The 19,893-nt window shown below is 46.5% G+C and overlaps 1 protein-coding gene across 1 annotated transcript in view; it reads left to right on the top strand.

The window, feature by feature from the left end:
- Window positions 1–19,893, top strand: part of LOC121271596 (glycogen [starch] synthase, muscle-like) — a 149,871-nt gene that overhangs the window by 97,367 nt on the left and 32,611 nt on the right. Inside the window, exons 20-21 of the mRNA XM_041177631.1 lie at window positions 3,176–3,289; window positions 17,979–18,105. Coding sequence (XP_041033565.1) covers window positions 3,176–3,289; window positions 17,979–18,105 — 241 coding nt within the window. The remainder of the gene's footprint in view (window positions 1–3,175; window positions 3,290–17,978; window positions 18,106–19,893) is intronic.

Genomic DNA, 19,893 nt, shown 5'->3' on the forward strand with positions numbered 1-19,893 from the left:
AGACAAAAAGCAGGAAACTTTAGGCCAGTCAGCCTAATAAAGGTCTTTGGGAAAATGCTAGAGTCCATTCTTAAGGAAGAGATGGCAGGACATTTAGAAAAGCTTAACACAATTGAACAGAGTCAACATGGTTTTGTGAAAGGAAATCATGTTTGACAAATTTGCTAGAGTTCCTTGAGGATACGACAAGCAGAGTTGATAAAGGGGAACCGGTAGATGTGGTGTATTTGGATTTCCAGAAGGCATTCGATAAGGTGCCGAATAAAAGGTTATTGCACAAGATAGAAGCTCACTGAATTGGGGGTAATGTATTAGCATGGATTGAGGATTGGTTAACATACAGAAGGCAGAGAGTCGGGATTAATGGATTAATCAGGTTGGAAAGATATAACTAATGGAGTGCCACAAGTATCAGTCCTAGGGCCTCAATTATTAATGACTTGGAGGAGGGGGCAGAGTGTAATGTATCCATATTTGCTGACAATACAAAAATAGGTGGGAGGGCATGTTTGATGAGGACATAAGGGGCTGAATTTTTCCGTCGGCGACAAGGGGGCGGGGCCCACTCGCCGACACGAAAATGACATGGGATGATGTTGGGAGAAACCCCTGACGTCATCCCGCCCCATTTAAATCTTCAGGAAGGCAGGGGCACAGCGAGATCAGCTGTCCGCCCACCGACCTGTCAATGGCCAATTGAGGCCATTGTCAGGATAATTAAAACAATTAAAGGACCTGCCCGTCCAACCTTAAGGCTGGCAGGCAGGCCAGGAGCCCCGGCGCCAAATAGAGAAAACATGAAACCTCATCCATCGGCGAGATGAGGTTTCATGTTGGTTTTAAAAAATGTTATTAAAGTTTTTGTGCAATTTATTAACATGTCCCATCTCGTGTGACATTGTCACATGAGGGGGACATGTTAATGATTTTTTAATTTTTCTATTTTTAAAGTTTGAAAACCATTCAGCGATCTCCCTGAGGCTGCACTTAGCTTCAGGGAGACGCGCGCTCTTTCATCCGCATGTGTGAAAGAGCGCACTCTCGCTTTTAGGGAATCCCCCCCCCCCGCCCGCACAGGAGACGCATAGCGCTTCCCGCTGGACGTCGCACAGGGCGGGCCTTAATTGGCCCGCCCACTTAAAATGGCGGCAGGGCCTGTTTCTCCGGCAGGGATCGTCTCCCCGCCCGCCAGAGATTGGGTTGGGCCCACCCACCCGACAGGCAGAAAATTCAGTCCAAGCAATCTGCAAGGGGATATAGACAGGTTGAGTGAATGGGCAAAAACTTGGCAGATGGAGTTTGGTAGGAAGAATCAAAAGGCAGACTATTATTTAATTGGAGAGAGACTCCACAAAAAGTGCAGCACAGAGGGATCTGGGTGTTCTTGTGCATGAAACACAAAAGGTTATCATGCAGATGCAGCAAGTAATTAAGGTGGCAAATTGAATTTTGGCCTGTATTGTTAGAGGGTTGGAGTTTAAAAATAGGGAAGTCTTGTTACAGCTGTTCAGGGTGTTGGTGAGGCCACACCTGGAGTACTGTGTACAGTTTTGGCCCTCGTATTTAAGAAAGGATAAACTGGCGTTGGAGGCAGTTCAAAAGAGGTTCACTAGGCTGATTCCCGGAATGAAGGGGTTGACTCACCAAGAACGGCTAAACAGGTTAGGCCTTTATTCATTTAGTTTGTAAGAATGAGAGGTGATCTTATTGAAAAGTATAAGATTCTGAGGGGGCTTGATGGGGTAGGTATTTCCACTAGTGCGGGAATCTCGAACTAGGGGACATAGTTACGGAATAAGGGGATACTCATTTAAAACTGAGATGCGGAGAAATTTCTTTTCTCAGAGTTATGAATGTTTGCAGTTCTCTACCTCAGAGAGTTGTGTATTAGTATTCAAAGAGGAAGTAGATAGATTTTTGAAATATTGGGGTGTTGAGGGCTATAAGGAGCTGGCACGAAAGAAGAATGGAGGCCTCGGGCAGATCATCCATCATCTTATTGAATGGTGGGGCAGGCTTGAGAGACCGAATGGCCTTCTCTTGCTCCCATTTCTTATGTTCTTATGTTCAGTCCACTAGCTAATAGTAATTTCTGTACATGGCCCCTAAATCTCTCTGCTCTACCACAGTCCCTAGCTTTTCATCATTTAGAAAATAGCCTGAGATACATTTCTTCAGTTCAAAGTGGAGAACCACACATTTTCCCACAATGAACTCCATCAGTCATAGTTTTACTCATTCATTTCGTTTATCAAGTCTCTTTGAAACTTTTTATTCCCAGCTATACGGTTTACTGTGCCTCCTAACTTAGTGTCATCAGTAATACAAACAAAAAGTGCTGGAAAAACTCAGCAGGTCTGGCAGCATCTGTGGAGAGAGAAACACATTTCCAGGACAAATATGATTCTTCGAGTTCTGAAGAAGAGCAATATTGGAGTTGAAACCTTAATCCCGTTTCTCTCTTCATAGATGCCAACAGATCTCCTGAGTTTTTCCAGCATTTTCTGTTTTTATTTCAGATTTCCAGCACGTGCAGTCCGATTTTATTTTAGCGTCACCAGTAACCTGGGATATAGAGCTCTCTATTTCTTCAACTAAGTCATTGATAAATATTGTGCAAAGCTGAGGCCCAGTACCTCTTGAGGGATACTACTAGTCACATCCCACCAATTGGAGTATTCTACCATGTCTCCTATAAGGTAACCAATCCCCTACCCATGCATTGCCTGGAATTTTAATAGTTCTCATTTTTCCTAACAGTATCTTTTTGTGGAACTTGTTAAATGCCATCTGGAGGGAATTCTAATTAAAATCTACAGAAACTCCCTTATCTACCACATCAGTTATCTTCACAGAAAATTAATATTGTTCATTAGAGATGACTTAACCTTTACAAATCTATGCTGGCTCTCTGATCAGTTCATATTGCCCAAATGCTCAATCACTCTGTCCCTTGTAACATCCGGGACATGGATCAAAAGTGAGTCCATGGAATTGACGTACAGATCAACCATGATCCAATAAAAAAAGCAAAACAGAATTATGGGGCTGAATGGCCTCTCCTGTTCCTGAAAAGTTTCTGTCTTGTATTTTACATTTGGCAGATTTGACAAAGATGACAATGTGCTCTGGAGTGAAATTCTTTAATTTTATATTTCTTCTTTCTCTTTTCCAGCGCCACTCATTGCCTCCAATTTGCACACACAACATGCTGGATGACTCAACAGACCCAATTCTGATTACAATCCGTCGTATAGGCTTGTTCAACCATCCCAATGACCGAGTAAAGGTGAGGACATGGGGTAGAATTTCCTGTGCCCGCTGGTAGCGGGTGTGATAGGCAGCGTGAGCGGACACTATGGCGCGATCTGTTTCACTACGGTTGGTGGTGATTGTTTGCTGAGCCAGCCAACAGCGGGTCACGATTCCCACCATCAGTGGTCGGGAACCTCGTTGTAATACATCAGTAAATCATTATCAGGCCAACGGGGCCAGGCTCTTGCACTCCCGTTGGATCATCCATCCACGTCAGCAGGAAGCACGCTGACGGGTTTCACAACAGCACAGAGGCCACGTGCACTCGGTGGCCTTCGCTTTGGGTGAACGGGAGGTGAGTGAACAGCAACGTCCTGCAGAGCTGGCCAGGGTCACCTGTTGCTTTGCAGGCTGGGAGGGTGGGGTGGGGGGGGGGGGGGGTGGGGTTGGGGGTAAGTGCTGCCCTGTTTCTGAGACGACTTTTGAGGTTGAGAGGGAGCAGGGGGGAAATGCACCCTTGCTGTTGAATATAGCGCACAAGCATTGGGGCTGGGGGGCAGTAGGGTGGATGAGGGAAAGTGGCCACGCATTCAGGAAACCTGCAAAAAGTGACCATTTCTCTGAAACTGAGACAGTTCAGGCATATTGATATGATTGGGGTCGGGCTCCTAGCTTATCTGCCCCCCTCAGGCAATGCAGAGGCATCAAAGTGGCACCAAGTTCTCAAGAGCTCCCACACCCCCTACCCTCGCCCCACCCCACCACCAGCACGGACTGCAAACTAATCAGCACTTTTAGTGGACTGCACACATTGTACAATCTCCTCTCTGAAGCTGGCCGTGGAGCAGGCATTGCTGGAGGCTCTTACACCCTCTTGCAACGTCATCATCCTGGTTTGGGCAAGTCTCCCCCATGGTTCAAGTTAACAGGGCAGCCACGCAGCGCACTAATCTCTGACCATCCAAGTGGGGGTCAGCACTATCCATGAAACATTAAGGGGCCGAGACACAACCAGGACAGGTTCTTAGGACACCCATGCTAACCACGTGTCTCTCTCTTTCATCCTGCTGGAGGAGTATGTCAGGATCATGGAGCCTGATGAACTAGCTGTTGTGCCTGATGCCCTACAGAGCTCGGAGGAGAGAGTGACTGAGGCTCCTGGCTGTGCAGAGGCAGGACCAGCAACCTCAGGAAGAAGGGGTAGCTGAGGCTCCTGCACATGTTGCCCAGGAGCCACAGCGAGCTGACACAGGCTGGTGTCAAGCGGCACCCAGGGTCTATAGACACCTCCTTTCATTCCTGTAGATGACTGAGAACCAGTGTCATCAAAGACTGCGAATGTCTAGAGATCTGGTTGCTCACATCTGTCGGTTGCAGCAGGGTTTGGTGCCATGGGGACATGGAGGGCATCCACTGCCAGTGGTTGTGAAAGTGACTGTGGTGCTCAATTTCTATGCCAATGGCTCCTTTCAGGGCTCCACAGGTGATCTCTGTGAGATCTCTCAAGCCTCCACCCATAAATGCATCCATTAGGCCACAGATGCCATCTTTGCACAGGCACACACTTTATGCATTTCTCATAGACGTTTACAGCACAGAAGGAGGCCATTCAGCCCATCATGTCCATGCCAGTCAACAAAGATCTGACTACACTAATCCCATTTTCCAGCACTTGGCTCATGGCCCTGGAGGCCAAGGCAATGCAAGTAAATATCTAAGTACCCCTTAAATATTACAAGAGTTTCTGACTCAGCCACCATTTCAGGCAGTGAGTTCCAGATTCCCACCACCCTTTGGGTGAAGAAATTTCTCCTCAACTCCCCTCTTAGCCTTCTACCTCTTACCTTAAATCTATGCCCCTGGTTATTGGCCCCTCTATTCATGGAAAAAGTGCCCTCCTATCCACCCTATCTATGCCCCTCATTGTCTTATACACCTCCATCAGGTCCCCTCTCAACCTTCACTGCTCCAAGGAAAACAACCCCAGCCTATCCAAGCAAAAACAAAAAATGCTGGGAAAACTCAGCAGGTCTGACAGCATCTGTGGGAGAGAAAGACAGAGTTAACATTTCGAGTCCATATGACTCTTCTTCAGAGCTCACTTCAGAGCTCGCTCTTCAGAGTCATACAGACTTGAAACGTTAACTCTGTCTTTCTCTCCACAGAGGCTGTCAGACCTGCTGAGTTTTTCCAGCAATTTTTGTTTTTCTTTCAGATTTCCAGCATCTGCAGTATTTTGCTTTTATCCCAGTCTATCCAATCTTTCCTCATAGCCCAGGCAGCATCCTGGTAAATCTCCTCTGCACCCTCTCCAGTGCAACCACATCCTTCCGATAATTTGGTGACCAGAACTGTATACAGTACTCCAGCTGTGACCTCACCAGTGTTTTATACAGTTCCAGCATAACCTCCCTGCTCTTGTATTTTGTGCCTCGGCTAATAAAGGCAAGTTTCCTATATGCTTCCTTAACCACTCTATCTACCTGCCCTGCTACCTTCAGGGATCTGTGGATATGTACACCAAGGTCCTCCTGATCTTTCCAGGGTCCTACCATTCATAGTGTAATCCCTTGCATTGTTAGCCCTCCCCAAGTGCATTACCTCATGCTTTTCCGGGCTGAATTCCATTTGACACTGCTCTGCCAACCTGACCAGTCCATTGATATCCTCCTGCAGTTTGTGGCTATCCTCTTCACTATTTACCACCCCACCAATTTTTGTGTTATCTGTGAACTTTTTTATCATACCCCCCTGCATTTAAGTCCAAATCATTTATGTACACCACAAACACAAGGGCCCCAGCACCGAGCCTGTGGAACCCCACTGGAAACAGACTTCCAGTCACAGAAACATCCCTCTACCATCACCCTCTGTTTCCTGCCTCTCAGCTAATTTTGGATCCAATGTGCCGCTTTGCCTTGGATCACAAGGGCTCTTACTTTCTTGACCAGTCTGCCCTGAGGGACCTTATCAAAAGCCTTGCTAAAGTCCATTTAGACCACATCAAATGCATTACCCTCATCAACATTCCTGGTTACCTCCTCAAAAAATTTGATCAAATTTGTCAAACACAACTTTCCCTTAACAAATCCATGCTGACTATCCCTGATTAATCCGTGTCTCTCCAAGAGTAGATATATTCTGTCCCTCAGAATTCTTTCTAGTATCTTCCCCACCATTGAGGTTAGACTGACTGGTGTAATTTCCTGGTCTATCCCTTTGTCCCTTTTTTAATAATGGGACAACGTTAGCAGTCCTCCAGTCCTCTGGCACCTCACCTGTGGCCAGAGGGGATTTGAAAATTATTGCCAGGGCCCCTGATATCTCTTCCCTTGCTTCCCTCAACAGCCTGGGATACATCTCATCCAGGCCTTCAGGTTTATCCACTTTTAAGGCTGCTAAACCCACTAATACCTCGTTTCTCTCTACATCAATTTCCTCTAATATTTCACAGTCCTCCACACTGATGTCTACACCTGTGTCATCCTTTTCCTTTGTGAAGACCGACGCAAAGTATTCATTGAGGACTGTACCCACATCTTCCAGGTCCACACACAGATTATCTCTATAGTCCCTAATTGGCCCTACTCTTTCCCTAATTATTCTCTTGCTCTTTATATACTTAAAAAAACTCTTTGAGTTTTCCTTTATTCTACCCACCAATACTTTCTCATGCACTCTCTTAGCTTTCCTAATTTCCTTTTTAAGTTCCCCCTGCACTTTTTATACTCCTCTAGCGACTCTGCCGTATTGAGCCCTGAACCAGGACAGTCAGGTTGCAAGAGCGATTGGATTTGTCCAGACCTCGGGTTTCCACAGGTGCAGGGTGCAATTGATTGTACTCATGGTGCTTAGGTCTCCATCACAACACACGGTAACTACATCAACCGCAAGGGCTTCCATTCACTGAACGTGCAGCTGATGTGCGACCACCAGAAATGCATCCTGCAGGTGTGCGCACTGTTTCCAGGGAGTGTGCACGACACCTACATCCTCAGTCAGTCACAGATCCCTGGAGTCTTCCAGGGTTCCCAACCCCCCCCACCCCAGGGTTGGCTCCTCGGGGACCAGGGCTACCCACAGAGGACGTGGCTGATGACATCCATGTGGTGGCCTCAGACTGCAGCAGAGCGAGTCTGCAGCTCGCAATTTGGTGGAGCAGAGCATCGGGATGCTGAAGATGAGGTTCCGGTGCCTGGACCGGTCTGGTGGAGCCCTGCAATACAGTCTGCAGAGTGTGTCATGCATCTTTGTCGTCTGCTGTGTCCTTTACAACCTGGCGCTGCAACATGGAGAAGAGCTGGCTGAGGAGGAGATGGAGGAGCTGCACGTTTCCTCGGATGTGAAGGATGCCGATGGGAATGAGGCTGAGGAGGTCCTTGGAGGTGACGATGAGACTCTCGCACTGGCTAGCTGAGGCAGGCATGCTCGGGAGTCTCTCATAGCTGCCAGATTTGTGGAGGATGATGAATGACATGCAGTGAGGTGACCCCATAGATCCTCATATCGCATTTGTGAATGTTTGACTCCAGTTTGGCTTATGGCAGTGTGAATACCCTCTGTGAGAATGCTCCTGTCATGAAGACACAGTGGAGGCCTTAATAGTTGCTTGCAGGAGAATGTTGACGACATATATTAAGGACACTCCACAAACTTTCATGTAGCCTCTGAGAATGTCTGACTCCTGTCTGGCTGAGCTTGTGCTCCATGATCAGGGTCATATCACAGAGACACAACCATGAAGCTTTGGAAGCATCTGATGCTTTGTCCACCAACAGCACCTGAGCCCTTCAGGAGCCAGAGCACAGTGTCAGTGGTCACAGATGCTGAAGAGATGGGGACCAGCCCCTTCTTAAAGGTGCTGAGAGCTCAGAGAGAATGAGAGAACTCTGTGGGGCCTGCCCACTACGTTCTGGCTGCAATGAACCAGCACGACCAAGGTGCAGACATCAGTAATGTTTCCAGGGAGTGTGAGGCTGGACCATCACTTCGGTCTGAAGACTTCACAAAGCACAGGGAAGAGGCCCTGGATTGAGACACCTGCCTTTATCTTGTGCAGAAAGGTTTCACATCAGAGTGATAAGAACACTGCTCATCAGAACAAGGAGCCACAGGCAGGGAGACATTCTTGGGAATTTATTGACAATAGTGAACAGTATGTACAAGTGATTAACACCCGTGCCTAGGCTATGCAATTAATTCTCCAGAACCATCCTAACCCTGCTGTTACGTCTTGGTGCTCCCCGGACATCCACAGTGGAGGTGGGGGCAGCCTGCTGACTGCGACGCCCTGTCCGTGATGACCTTGGCCGACGTAAGAGATCAAAACCAGTGCGAGTGTGGGGAAGCTTCAAAAAGTAATGTCAGCACAAAGGTGAGAGCTGATTGGTGAGTAGTGGGTAAGTGTTTGTCCCCAGTCTTTTCCTCCAGCTTTTCTCCAGTTTAAAATAGATTAAACTAAAGAAAGGTAAGGGTTCTAGTTTTTATTTAAAGTACATAAATAAGTTAACTTTTTTTTTCACTGTGTTTAACTTAAAGTAAGGGTTTTTTTTCAACTAGACGCATTGCAGGGCAACTCAGTCCCGTGTTATGTACCGCCTGCAACATGTGGGAAGTCCTAGAAGCTCCTTGTGCTCTCACCGACCATGTGTGCAGGAAGTGCCACCAGCTGCAGCTACTTGAGCTCTGAGTTTCAGAGCTTGAGCGGCAGCTGGAGACACTGAGGCACATCCGCGAGGCTGAGAGTTTCGTGGATAGCACGTTTTTAGACGTGGTCACCCCACAGCTTACGGAAGTGCAGACAGAGAGGGAATGGGTGACCATCAGTCAGAAGAAATGTGTCAGACACGTAGTCAGCAAATCCCCAGGGTGCATCTCGCTCAAGATCTGTTTCTCTGTGTTGGAAAACGGTGAGAGTGACAGTTCCTCTGGGGAGTGCAGCCACGCTCATGGCACTGTGAGTGGCTCAGCTGCACAGGGGGGAGGAAAAAGAGGGGAAGAGCGATAGTGGTAGGAGACTCGATAGTAAGGGGAACAGACAGGTATTTCTGCAGCTGAAGACGTGACTCCAGGAAGGTATGTTGCCTCCCTGGTGCCAGGGTCAAGGATGTCACTGAATGGCTGCAGGGCATTCTAAAGGGAGAGGGCAAACAGACAGAGATTGTGGTACATATTGATACCAACGACAGGGGTAGAAAGATGGATGAGGTCCTGCAAGCAGAATATAGGGAGCTAGGAAACATTGAAAAACAGCACCTCAAAGGTAGTAATCTCTGGATTACTTTCAGTGCCATGCGTTAGTGAGTATAGGAATAGGAGGTTAGTCCTGATGAATGTGTGGCTGGAGAGATGGTGCAGGAGAGAAGGCTTTAGGTTTCTGGGACATTGGGACCGTTTCTGAGGGCGGTGGGACCTGTACAAGGCAGACGGGTTGCACCTGAACCGGAATGGGACCAACATCCTTGTGGGGAAGTTTGCTAGTGATGTTGGGGAGGGTTTAAACTAACTTAGCAGGGGGGTGGGATCCTGAGAGGAGGTTCAGCAGGGGGAGATGCACAGTCAAAATGAGAAGAGAGAGCAAGTGAGTCAGGAAGGTATAGAAATTATAGGCCAGTTAAGGCACAAGGGAGCTTGGCAAGGTTGGATGGTATTTATTTTAATGCAAGGAGTCTGACGAATAAGGCAGATGAGTTGAGGGCACAAATTAACACATGGAAGTATGATGTCACTGCTGTCACAGAGATATGGGGCAGAATTTTGCCCTTGATGGGCAGGTGGGCAGCCAATCGCTGCTGCCGAAACGGGCCCTGCCGCCATTTTAAGTGGGCAGGCCAATTAAGGCCCGTCCAGCGTGACATCTGGTGGGAAGCGCTATGTGCTGAAACTCTAAAAACAGAAAAATAAAAAAAATCATTAACATGTCCTCCTCATGTGAAGATGTCGCATGAGATGGGACACGTTAGTGAAGAACAGAAACACTTTATTAAAAGTTTTTAAACCCAATATCAAACCTCATCCCACCACTGGATGAGGTTTGTAAACAAATCACTTACCCACCTGCCCATTGGGCCCGTGCGCCAAGCCAAGGTTTGCACGGGCTCCTCAAAATCCTGGTTGATTGGAGAGTTAATGTCCTTAGAAAGGCCTTTAATTAATGGTGGGCACGCGTCCCACTCCTAGTGCGCCCGCCGACCGAAATATCGTGATGCCACGCGCTGATGTCGGGACGCTCGAGCGACATTTTAAGCACTGGCATGCGGACTCTGCCACCCACACATCAGCCATAAGATTTTGCCCATGGTTGAGAGTTGGGCAGGATTGGCAGCTCAGTATTCCAGGATTTTGGGTCTTTGGGTGAGACAGGGAAGGAGGTAAAAGAGGAGGGGGTATCACAATATTGATCAAGGAATCAGTCAGAGCAGTAAGGAGGGATGACATCTTAGGCTCCTCAACTGAAGCCATATGGGTAGAACTGAAAAACAAAAAAGGAGCAATCACATTGCTGGGAGCATACTATTGGCCCCCAAACAGTCAGAGAGAAATAGAAGAGCAGATATGTACGCAAATTTCAGAGAAGTGTAAAAATATTAGGGTGGTAACAGTGGGGGACTTCAACTTCCCCAACATTAACTGGGTTAGTCATAGTGTGATAGGTTTAGAGGGAGTGGAATTCTTAAAATGCATCCAGGAGAGCTTTTTAAGCCAATATGTAGAAGGTCCTACAAGAGAGAGGGCGGTCCTGGACTTAATTTTAAGGAATGAAGCTGGGCAATTGGTAGATGTATCAGTGGGGGAGCACTTTGCAGATAGTGATCATAACTCTGTTAGATTCAAGGTGGTTATGGAAAAGGACAAGGATGGGCCAGAAATCAGAGTTCTAAATTGGGAGAAGGCCGATTTTAATAAGATCAGATATGATTTGGCCAGAGTGCACTGGGAGCAGCTACTTTTAGGTAAACCTGCATCAGAGCAGTGGGACTCATTCAAGAAGGAAATAGGGAGAGTACAGGGCCAACATATTCCAGTAAAGATAAAGGGCAGGACCAACAAATCCAGGGAACCCTGGATGTCGAGGGATATACAAGATTGGAAAAAGAGAAAAAGGGAGGCTTATGATAGATACCGAGGGCTCAAAACAGCAGAAGCCCTAGAGGAGTATAGAATGTGTAGGGGGGAACTTAAAAAGGAAATTAGGAGAGCAAAAAGGGGCATGAAAAAGCATTGGCAGGTAAAATAAAGGAAAATCCAAAGTTATTTTACAAACACATTAAGAGTAAGAGGATAACTAGGGAAAGAGTAGGGCCCATTAAGGACCATAGTGGTAATTTGTGTGTGGAGCTGGAAGACGTAGGTAGGGTTCTAAATGAATACTTTGTGTCGGTGTTCACAAGCGAGAGTGGAAATCAGACAGAAGGACTGTGATATTATTAAAGAAATTAGCATAGAAAAGGAGGAGGTTCTAAGTGCTCTGGCAGGCTTAAAAGTAGATAAGTCTCCAGGCCCAGATGAAATGTATCCCAGGCTGTTGAGTGAAGCAAGGGAGGAGATATCAGGGGCACTGGCAATAATTTTCAATACCTCTCTGGCCACAGGAGAGGTGCCAGAGGACTGGAGGACAGCCAATGTGGTACCGTTATTCAAGAAGGGAGGAAGGGATAAACCAGGGAACCACAGGCCAGTCAGTCTAATCTCAGTGGTGGGGAAACTATTGGAAGCAATTCTGAGGGACAGAATTAATCTACACTGGGAGAGGCAGGGATTAACCAAGGACAGTCAGCATGGTTTTGTTAAGGGGAGGTCATGTCTGACCAATTTGATTGAATTTTTCGAAGAGGTGACCAGGTATGTAGATGAGGGCAATGCATCTGGCGTAGTCTACTTAGACTTCAGCAAGGCTTTTGATAAGGCCCCACATGGGAGACTGATAACAAAGGTAAGAGCCCATGGGATCCAAGGCAATTTGGCAAATTGGATCCAGAATTGGCTGAGTGGCAGGAAGCAGAAGGTGATGGTTGAGGGGTGTTTTTGTGTCAGGATGCCTGTGTCCAGTGGGGTTCCACAGGGATCGCTGTTGGGTCCCTTGCTATTTGTGGTCTACATAAACAATTTAGACTTGAATGTAGGAGGGTTGATCAGTAAGTTCACGGATGTCACGAAAATTGGTGGGGTGGTAAATAGTGAGGAGGATAGCCTTAGACTACAGGAGGATATAGACGGGCTGGTCAGATGGGCTGATCAATGGCAAATGGAATTTAATCCGGATAAGTGTGAGGTAATGCACTTGGGCAGGACAAGCAAGGCACAGGAATACACAATGAATGGTAGGATCCTGGGAGGTACCGAGGATCAGAGGGACCTTGGTGTGCATGTCCACCGGTCCCTTAAGGTAGCGGCACAGGTAGATAAGATGGTTAAGAAGGCATATGGGATATGCCTTTATTAGTCAAGGCATAGAATGTAAGAGCAGGGAGGTTATGCAGGAGCTGTATAAAACGTTGGTTAGGCCACAGCTAGAGTATTGTGTGCAGTTCTGGAATCCACTTTATAGGAAGGATCTGATTGTACTAGAGAGAGGGCAGAGGAGATTTACCGGGATATTGCCTGGGCTGGAGAGTTTTAGTTATGAGGAGAGATTGGATAGACTGGGGTTATTTTCCCTGGAGCAGAGGAGATTGAGGGGGAACATGATTGAGGTGTATAAAATTATGAGGAGTATAGATAGGGCAGACAGGAAGGAATTTTTCCCCTTGGTAGAAGGATCAATAACCAGGGGGCATAGATTTAAGGTAAGGGGCAGGAGGTTTAGAGGGGATGTGAGGAAGAATTTTTTTACCCAGAGGGTGGTGGGAATCTGGAACTCACTGCCTGAAAGGGTGTGAGAGGCAGAAGCCCTCATAACATTTAAGAAGTATTTGGATGTGCACTTGTGATGCCCATGGAGTACAAGACTATGGGCCTAGTGCTGGAAAATGGGAGTAAGATAGTTAGGTACTTGTTTAACCAGTGCAGACTCGATGGGCCGAAGGGTCTTTTTCTGTGCTGTTGACCTCTATGACTCTCTGACTCTATGACGTCCTCTGGAGGGCTGAGACTTGGAGGGCCCTGGCCTGCTTTCAGGGTCCTGTGTGTGGCAGTGGCTCCCTCCTTGGTCTGTGGAGCTAGAGTTGCTGAGGTCACAAGAAGAGGGGATTTGTATGGGCTGGACACTCCCGGAATCACCTAGATGGATGGGTCCGGAGTGTGCTCCTGCAGATTCTCCTCCCTATGGGTGTCCGAGGACCCCTGGCTGACTCCATGAAGAGCAGAGTTAGCTGGAGTGAGATCGAGCTGCCCATCACCTCAGATTGAAGATGGACGGACTCCTCCATCATGCCTTCCATCCCTTCTTGATGTTCCTGAGCTTGCCTTTACAGCTCTAGCAACTGAGGTATGATCGAGTCCAGAGGCTCGTCATCTGACTCAGACTCAGCAAATTTCTGGCCTTCAACAGTCCTTTGAGTGTCAGACACCTGGGAAGTCCCTGCTGCTGCCTGCAGTGGATCAGACAGTGCGATGTGCTCACCAGCTTGTGACCCCGGGGTTACCCTCAAGCTCGGTCCCGCTGAGGTGTGTGTCCCTGCGCTGCTGGAAGGTGAGGGTGAGCGCTGCGACGGAACTTCGAGGAGGGTGCCTTCAGATTCCTCTTCAGTGGTTTCTTCAGGGCTTGAGTGGAGGCCCCGGGTTATGGACTCTGTTGGTTGTCTGGCAGATGTGCCTGTGGAAGCAAGGGAGGATAACTAGTGCATGGCAGTGGCCTGTGAGTGAGGACACATTGCTCACAGCATGGTTGTCTGATGGATGTTGCACTGCTGGATCCTTACTTGGTAGAGCAGCGCCGACCACACCATCAGCACAGGACCGGTCCTGGTCATCGCTGGCCAGCTGGATGGCTCTGTTTTCAAAGTCTGTGAGGGCCTGGATTTCAGGCATTCCTCCACCGGTCTGCGACCTCTCCCTTTTGTTGTGAGCCAGCTTGTCCTGCATGGATAGAGATAGAGAGAGTGTAAGCTGCTGGGCCAGATGATAAATGTACCTGGCCTATGCGGGTGGTGAATGGTGCCATGGACAGGATGAGGATAATGGCGATGTGTGTGAAAGAGTGAATGGTAATGTCCCTTGAGCTGGCAGTAAGTGAGGGCCCTGTGGATGTGTGCGGGGTTTGTGAGTGTGTGATTCGAGAGCATTGAAAAGAGGGACGAAGGAGATCATTCATCCTCTTGCAGCACTGGGTGGCTTCTGAAGGGTGTTGGCACTGACCACTGGTGCAACTGCCTCCCAAGCCGGATTGGTCACGTTGCTGCCCATCCTACAGCCAGAGCGGGGGTACAAGACATCCAGACGGGTCTCCATGGCATCCAGCAGTCGCTCAAGGGACCCATCATTAAACTGGGGGGCTGCAGTCTTCTTGGGTTTGAGGGCCATGTCTCCCGGGCAGCAGTGGTGAGCTGGAAGCGATGAGCACTGTGCCCATGGCTGGCCTTTAAACATGGTGCCTGGTGTCATGCAGCAACAGGGTGATAGCAGGCAGGCGAATGAGGAGCCCGCCATAGAAATGGCATGTTTCCGGCGAGTGCATAAATAATGAGGCAGGCTTGGGACGATACGGCATGAAAACCTGCCAGTGCTGTCAGTGGGCAGCACGCTGTTTTACCCGCCTATCACCGCACTCAGTGGAAATTTGGGAAAATTCTGCTCCTTGTGTGGGTGAAGGATGTGTTCTTCACTTGAACCAAGCCTTCTCAGCTCTTACCTCAATATCAGTCCAGTTCAAAGTGTTTGAGTCAATTTTGTGTTCATCACTGAAAGGTATATTAATGTTAGGGAAAAGAACCCTACGCAGATGAGTAAAATACTCTCTACACTGTTTCAACATTACAACAGTAAGTATACTTCACAAGTATTTCATCAGCTCAAAGTATTTTGGGACATCCAGAGATTGTGAAAGGCACAATTGAAATGCAAGTTCCTTTTTTATTAAGCATCCCAGGCCAGATGCAGCGAGCCTCCAGATACCATGTAGCACTCTTCCTGCATTATACTTGAATGTACATTAGCCTCAGTCCCAGAAGAGCACCCCCACTACACCACCACGAATGTTTATAGCTCTCCCTTACTGCCTGCTGAAAATGAGAGTGGCAGTTTATCCCTGAAATGGGGATCAGACCTGCTGAAAAGACATCTCATTGGAGGCTTTTCGTTCTAGTTATGTTCCGACAACATATTGTGATCGGTGTTTTAAAAAAATTATTCGTCCATGATATGTAGGCGTTGCTGTCTAGGCCAGCATTTATTGTCCATACTAATGGTCCTTGAGAAGGTGGTGGTGAGCTGCCTGCTTGAGCCACTGCAACCATGTGGTGTAAGTACACCCACAGTGCTGTTAGGAAGGGAGTTCCAGGATTTGTAATATTTATCCCAAATATCCTGACGCTTATCCCACACCCTGATGGACTTCATCCTAGGATTTTAAAAGAAGTGACAGCTGAGATAATAAATGCATTAGTTTAATTTTACAGAATTCCCTAGATTCTTTAAAGGCCCCATCAGACTAAGAAATAGTGAACGTGACTCCTCTGATCAGGAACGGAGGGAGATAGAAAGCCAGTTAGTTTAACATCTGTCATAGGGAAATTGCTGAAATCTATTATTAAGAAGGCTTTAGCAGGGTACTTAGAAAATATCAACGCAATCAGGCAGAATCAGCATTGTTTTGTGAAAGGGAAATCGTATTTGACTAATTTATTAGAATTCTTTGAGGAAGTAACAAACAACGTGGATAAAGGGGAACCTGTGGATGTGCTGTACTTAGATTTCCAGAAGGCATTTAACAAGATGCCACATCAAAGGTTACTACGCAAAAGAAGAGCTTATGGTGTAGGGGGTAACATATTAGCATGGATAGAGGATTGGTTAGCTAACAGGAAACAGAGAGTAGGGATAAATGGGTCATTTTCAGGTTGGCAAGATGTGATAAGTGGAATGCCATAGGGATCAGTGCTGGGGCCTCAACTATTTACAATTTATATCAATGACTTAGATGAAAGGACCGAATAAACAGTTACTAAATTTGCTGATGACACAAAGATAGGTAGGAAAGTAAGTTGTGAAGACCAAAAGTCTGCAAAGGGACAGAGGCAGATTAAGTGAGTGGGCAAAAATTTGGCAGATGGAGTGAAATGTGGGAAAATGTGAACTTGTTCACTTTGGCAGGAAGAATAGGAAAGCAGCAAATTATTTCAATGGAGAGACTGCAGAACTCTAGGTACTGAGGGATCTAGGTGTCCTAGTACAGAAGTCACAAAAAATTAGTGTGCGAGTGATAGGAAGGAAAATGGAATGTCGTTGTTTATTGCAAGGTGAATGGAATATAAAAGTAAGGATGTTTTGCTACAGTTGTTCAGGGCATTGGATACCACATCTAGAGTTTCGGTGTCCTTATTTAAGAATGGATATAAATGCAATAGAAGCAGATCAGAGAAGGTTCATTTGACTGATACCTGGGCTGGAAGAGTTATCTTATGAGGAAAAGTTGGACGGGCTGGGCCTATATCCGTTGGAGCTTGGAAGAATGAGAGGTACATATAAGAGAAACATAAGAACCTGAGAGGACAGGGTGGATGATTAAAGGATGTTTCGGCTGAGGGAGAGACTCGAACTAGGGGACACAGTTTAAAAATAAGTGGTCTCCCATTTAAGACGGAGATGAGCAGAATCTTTTTTCTCTCGGAGTGTTGTGAGTCTTTGGAACTCTCTTCCACAGGGATCAGTGGAAGCAGGGTCATTGAATATTTTTAGGACAGAGGTAGATAGATTCTTGATTAACAAGTTTATTGGAGGTAGGCGTGAATGTGGAGTCGAGGCCATAATCAGATCAGCCATGGTCTTATTGAATGGCACAGCAGGCTCGAGGGGCTGAATGGCCTACTTCTGCTCCTAATTTATATGTTTCATGTGTTCGTCTTCATTTCGCCACTTACTTGAACACTGTATTTCCCCAGAGCTTTTCACACTGGATCCTGTGATTTCTGGTGTTCATCTATGTTTAAAAATGTAGAGGGAATAAGCATATTTATCTTTTTTCCACCAGAACTGGAACTTAATGCATTTCTTCCCAGGACCCTCTGGTGCAAGTAGTAAGATATGAGCAACGTATCCTTTTTTCCATAAAGCCATGGCAAGCAGTAACCCAACACTTGCCTTGAAATTGGGAAGGATCAGAGTTAGCATTTGGATTCTCAAACATTTTTCATTATAAGTGTAAAATTTGTGCCTACCGTCAGACTACAAAGCAGATAGTGAGAGACGGTTAATATCACACTAGATCCTGTGGTAATTTCTGGTGTTCGTTTATGTTTAAAAATGTACAGTGAAAAAGCATGTTTACCTTTTTTCCACCAAAATTGGAACTTAATGCATTTCTTCACACAGTCCAACCCTTCATTGCTTTCATCTGAGTTTCTAGCTGAATTCTGCTCATTGTCATTCTGTTAAGATGTCACTTTGCTTCTGGTATTGTTGCATTGTGGAGTATCCCAGCATTTCACCGATCCTATCTGGCTGTCCTGTGCACTGCCCCAGAGTGGTGCTCTGGCCTTTCAGAATTCCCTCCCTATTCCATACATATGTACTGATGTTTTTTTTCTGAGTTTGAAAGATGCAAAAATAACCATTTCCTCATTGTTTAGGTAATCTTCCATCCAGAATTCCTGAGTTCCACCAGCCCACTGCTTCCACTCGACTATGAAGAGTTTGTACGTGGCTGTCACTTGGGGGTATTTCCTTCATACTACGAACCATGGGGTTATACACCAGGTGAGTGCAGTGGTATGTGCTCAGCGCTTTAACTGGATGTGGAAGAGGAAACGTTGCTGTTTGGCACAGGCCTTGAGGGAGCTACTTCCGGCTACGACTGCAACCGCCTGCATGTTTACAGAAATGTTTATGGACTATCAGTGGTCACCATCATTTCTGCAAAAATCAGCCAAGAGCTTCCAACAAGAAGGGAGGGAGATAAAAAGCAGGAAACTATAGGCCAGTCAGCCTAACATCTGTCGTTGGGAAAATGCTATAGTCCATTATTAAGGAAGAAATAGCAGGGCATTTAGAAAAGCTTAACACAATCAGACAAAGTCAACATGGTTTTGCGAAAGGGAAATCATGTTTGACAAATTTGCTAGAGTTCTTTGAGGATATAACAAGCAGCGTTGATAAAGGGGAACCAGTAGATGAAGTGTATTTGGATTTCCAGGGGGCATTTGATAAAGGTGCCACATAAAAGGTTATTGCACAAGATAGGAGCTCAAGGTATTGAGGGTAATGTATTAGCATGGATTGAGGATTGGTTAACACACAAAATACAGAGAGTCAGGATTAATGGGTCTTTTTCAGGTTGGAAAGACATAACTAGTGGAGTGCCACAAGGATCAGTCCTAGGATCAGTCCTAGGGCCTCAATTATTTACTATCTATATTAATGGCTTGGAGGAGGCGGCAGAGTGTAATGTATACACATTTGCTAATGATACAAAAATAGAGGAGAGGGCATGTTGTGATGAGGACACAAGGAATCTGGTTGGGTTGAGTGAGTGGGCAAAAACTTGCAGATGGAGTTTAATTTTGGAAAATGTCAGGTCATGCACTTTGGTAGGAAGAATCAAAAGGCAGACTATTATTTAAGTGGAGAGAGACTCCAAAAAGTTCAGCACAGAGGGATCTGGGTGTTCTTGTGCATGAAACACAAAAGGTTAGCATGCAGGTGCCGCAAGTAATTAAGGCGGCAAATGGAATTTTGGCTTGTGTTGCTAGGGGGTTAGAGATAAAAAATAGGGAAGTCTTGTTACGACTGTACAGGGTATTGGTGAGGCCACACCTGGAGTACTGTGTACAGTTTTGGTCCCCGTATTTAAGAAAGGAGATACTGGCATTGGAGGCAGTTCAAAAGAGATTCACTAGGCTGATTCCTGGATGAAGGGGTTGACTTATCAAGAATGACTAAACTGGTTAGGATTTTATTCATTAGAGTTTAGAAGAATGAGGGTGATCTTATTGAAACGTACAAGATTCTGAGGGGGCTTGACAGGGTAGATGTTGAAAAGATGTTTCCACTAGTGGAGGAATCTCGAACTACGGGACATAGTTACAGAATAAAGGGACACTTATTTAAAACTGAGATGCGAAGGAATTTCTTCTCTCATTGGGTCATGAATGTCTGGAATTCTGGAATGGTCGAGGCTAGGTCACTGAAATTATTTAACGAGGAGGTAGATAGATATCTGAAATATCAGGGAGTTGAGGGCTATGAGGAGCTGGCATGAAAGAGGAATTGAGGCCTGGGGCAGATCAGCCATGATCTTATTGAATGGCGGGGCAGGCTTGAGGGGCCGAATGGCCTAGTACTGCTCCTATTTCTTATGTTCTTATGTTCTAACATGCGTGCACATTACTTAAGCATGGACATCCAGAAGTTCCTGACCAAGATATGCTGCTCCTCAAAAGCTTCCTGGAAACAGCATCATAACATCTGGCTCCACATTGAAAAGTATTGAAATAATGTCAAGTTCCTGTACTGATGGCTCAGTGAACAGAATAACTTACTGCAATA

Source organism: Carcharodon carcharias, chromosome 31 (assembly GCF_017639515.1).
Source record: "Carcharodon carcharias isolate sCarCar2 chromosome 31, sCarCar2.pri, whole genome shotgun sequence".
In the NCBI taxonomy this organism is placed as follows: domain Eukaryota; kingdom Metazoa; phylum Chordata; class Chondrichthyes; order Lamniformes; family Lamnidae; genus Carcharodon; species Carcharodon carcharias.